This window comes from Myotis brandtii, unplaced genomic scaffold (genome assembly GCF_000412655.1).
Source record: "Myotis brandtii unplaced genomic scaffold, ASM41265v1 scaffold27, whole genome shotgun sequence".
In the NCBI taxonomy this organism is placed as follows: Eukaryota; Metazoa; Chordata; class Mammalia; order Chiroptera; family Vespertilionidae; genus Myotis; species Myotis brandtii.
Genome location: NW_005360272.1, coordinates 310,013 through 313,993, shown reverse-complemented (window position 1 = coordinate 313,993; position 3,981 = coordinate 310,013). Strand labels below are relative to the sequence as shown.

At 41.2% G+C, this 3,981-nt stretch overlaps 1 protein-coding gene across 4 annotated transcripts in view; it reads left to right on the top strand.

Annotated features, from left to right (window-relative positions):
• The window catches only part of RPN2 (ribophorin II), a 63,275-nt gene that overhangs the window by 16,922 nt on the left and 42,372 nt on the right, over positions 1–3,981 (top strand). For all 4 annotated transcript variants that reach the window (XM_014541409.1, XM_005868461.2, XM_014541410.1 and 1 more), the window contains exon 3: positions 3,487–3,582. In XM_014541409.1, the coding sequence (XP_014396895.1) occupies positions 3,487–3,582 (96 nt within the window). The remainder of the gene's footprint in view (positions 1–3,486; positions 3,583–3,981) is intronic.

Sequence of the window (3,981 nt, the reverse complement as noted above, 5' to 3'; positions counted from 1 at the left end):
AAGACAATGCTCTGCGTTTGGTGGGATCAGGAAGGTGTGGTGTATTATGAGCTTCTAAAACCAGGTGAAACCATTAATACTGATTCCTACCGACAACAAATAATCAATTTGAACCATGCTTTGATCGTAAAACAACCAGAATGGGCCAGAAGACACGGCAAAGTAATTTTGCTTCATGATAATGCACCATCACACACTTTAAAACCAGTTAAAAACACATTAAAAGATCTTGCCTGAGAAGTATTAACCCACCTGCTGTATTCACCAGACCTTGCTCCTTCAGATTGCCACTTGTTCCGATCGATGGCTCACGCACTTTCTGAGCAGCACTTCAAAACGTACAAAGAAATGGAAAATTGCATCTCTGAATGATTTGCCTCAAAACAAGAAAAGTTTTATTGGGACGGTATCCACAAATTACCTGAAAGATGGGTGAAATGTGTAGCTAGCAATGGACATTACTTTGAATAAAGCACTTTTGATGTTTCTATTGAAATTATCATGTTTTCTTTGATTACTAAATCCGCATTATTAACCGGTACACCTGGTACACATGGGAAAAATGAGTCTGGTACAAAGGACTTGCAGGGATGAGACTCCCACCAGGGTATGCCTCAATAACACGACACAATAAAGTCTGGTGAGGTTACAAAGCATAGTCTGAGAGGAGACGAGTAGTTGGGAGCTTTTGGTGGGGGAAACAAGGTAGACGAAAGGGCAGATGAGAGTGAGGTTAATGCCTTTTCTATTGGATGTTTGTTGGTTCCTGATTGGTTTAGGGAGTTACAGTATAGGGAAGAGTAGGTAGAGGAAAGCACTGATCAGTTCTTTACTCAGGAGGATGTTTAGATAATTGGAGTATTAGTATGGGGCACAGAAAGCTGAGGGGAACAGATGGGAAAATGGGCATTTAGGGATGATTTTCAGCCTTCAATTGGGAAGATGAGTCTGGTACATGGGAGGCCAGCTGGAGTCAGAGTTACATATTCACAGATGTAGCGTGAAATGACCTTATGACTGATATTCTCTCTGTGTCAGCTGCATTACCACACCCCCAGCACAGGTTGGGCTTATTGAGTTCAGAGTGGGTTTTGTGAGGTCTTCTCCACTTCCGCTACAGTTGAAACAACCATGCTGTCAACATCGTGGGTTTTGAAGCCACTGACTGCTGGAACTGTTTACCTTGAGTTGTCTGTGCAATGAATTAGAGTAGGCATGATGTTGGTTTTACTTCAGAACAGAACATTTTTAGTGGTCCCTTGAGAGGTAGAAATTGTATAGTTCAAACTCTGGAGCCAGGCTGCCTGGGTTAGTTAGAATTCTACCTCCTCCATTAAGAACTCAGTTTTCTTTTTCTAAACTTAAGATAATAAGAGGACCTATACATTAGATATGCACATAAAGCACTTAGAACAGTGCTTGACACATTTTAGGTGCTTGAAAAGTGGTAGCAGTGACCCTAATCATTTTTTGGAGCTCCAGTGCTGTCATTCCACTGTTAAGCACCAGATGGCAGCAAAGCACAGGTCTTAAGCTTACTCAACCGTTCTACCAAAAGGTCTCTAATAGATTTTCTCTTTCAGATCCCTGATTTGTGCAGTGTGAATATTTTCTTTCTTTCATTTCTCTCTTTGGTTTCTTCCAAACTTCTGGTTGAAACTCATTTGTTTTGAGACTCTTATTTAAAGCTTATTCATAAAAAATTTTTTAAAAGCTTTTTGGTTGAAGTAACATATGCACACAGTAAAATATCAGATAATGCAGAACAGCTATTAATGAAAAGCAGTAATCCATTGCATGCCTCACCTTGTCTTACTCCCTGTCCTGTTTCCCAGTGCACCCACTTTTAACTTTTTATTACCATTTAATTTTGAATAGCTGAATTTTGTTACCTCAACCAAAATATTTAGCAATATAACTAGTAAATAACATTTTTCAGAGTTTGCTATGTAGAAATAGCATGGGCTTTAGTATGTGCCTACGCTGTGCCCGGCACTGTGATGGGGGTTCATCAAGTTTCTGATCTCAGGTAATCAGTCACTGGGGAAGGATGTTGGTACAGTATAGTAAGTGCTTTGAGGAGCACTTAGGGAGGAGGGCAACTGGCCTGTTCTGGGATGAATGTCAGTGAAGGCTTTCTGGAATCACTGGAAGAGGTGACATCTGAGCAGAGATGAAGATAAGACCAGATTTGGCAGACAAGAAGGACAAGAGATAGGTCTCCTGGCAGGGGAACTGGCAGGATCAAAAACATAAATGGCAAGAGCTTAGTATATCTGGGGAGCTGCAGTAGTCTGGCGGTAAGATTTTGGAGTTGGAGGTGGGGATGTGATAAAGCTGGCACAGAGAAAGGGTCAGTCATGAGCGCATTTTAAGCTGTATCAGAAACTTTATCTCTTGTTCTGAGGGTAATCATAAGGAACCACATAAGGGTTTTAATAGCAAAGTAAGATGGTAACATTTGTATTTTGTAAAGATCACATAGAACAGTGGTTCTCAACCTTCTGGCCCTTTAAATACAGTTCCTCATGTTGTGACCCAACCATAAAATTATTTTCGTTGCTACTTCATAACTGTAATGTTGCTACTGTTAGGAATCGTAATGTAAATATCTGATATGCAGGATGGTCTTAGGCAACCCCTGTGAAAGGGTCGTTCGACTGCCAAAGGGGTCGCGACCCACAGGTTGAGAACCGCTGACATAGAAGCAGCTTACAGGGTAGATTGCATGGCTTGAGACCAGTTAGGAGATGATTCTAACAGTCTAGGTGAGAAATGGCAAGAGCCTGGAATAAGGCAATGATAGAACCAGAGGGTGGGGATTAGGTTTGAGAAACAAAGAGGAGATAGACTCGATAGACTGGGAGTTAAGGGTAAAGTCCAAGACTGAGTCTCAGGTTTCTGCTTTAGGTAATTGGGTGCATAGTGATGCCCATACATGAGCTGGAAAGTCCAGATGAAGAAATAGAAGGTTTCAAGCTCATTTTAGGTATGTTCAACTTGACTTAGCTTTGTACATCTAAGTAGAGAGACCCCAGTACAGTTGGAATCAAAGGATCCACTCTGCCACTTATTAGATCTGTCGTCTTCATCAGATTACTTACCAATTCCAGGCCTCAGTTTCCTTTTCTGTTAAAGGGGATGATACTACCTACCACAGGGTCCTTATGTTTATTAAAAAGAAGAACATCATAAACACCCAGCATAGGTCATAACCAGAGCAGGTGTTCGATGGAAGTGGTTTCTTTCCTTCCTTTCTAGGATTCACAAGGAATAGAGTTCCTTCAGGTTTGTCACTCCTTTTTTGAAGTCAGCAATTTGGGATAATACAGTGTTCTATGGAAAGTAAGAACTTAAAAAATGAAATCTTATGTAACTCATACTTTAAGCCATCATAGATTACTTAGAATTTTGTCATCCAAAAAACATGGATGCCTTTCCCACTCACTTGTATATCACCGCTTACTGACTTTTCCCCCTTTTTAGAAAGCATGCGCCTTCATTAAATCAAACCTTGATCCCAGCAATGTGGATTCCCTGTTCTACGCTGCCCAGGCCAGCCAGGTCCTCTCAGGTTGTGAGGTGAGTCCAGCTTCCTACATTTTTATATACCTTAAATTGTAAAGTTTATTTTTAAAGGAGGGTCATGTCAGATATATATGTATGGATGTATATATACATATATATATATATGTATGTATCTATCTTCTATAACAATAAAAGGGTAATATGCTAATTAGACCAGACATCATTCTGGATGTCATTCCGGATGTTCTTCCAGACAAAGCTGGGGCCGGAGGGAAGCCCAGGTCCCGGGTGCCTGCCGGCAGCCAGAGGGAAGCCAGTGCTGGCAGCTGGGATCAAAGGATCAAAGGAAGGCCTACTCTTGCATGAATTTTGTGCATTGGGTCTCTAGTCTATATATATAAAAGCCTAAGTGACCGAATGACCAGTTGCTATGATGTGCACTGACCACCAGGG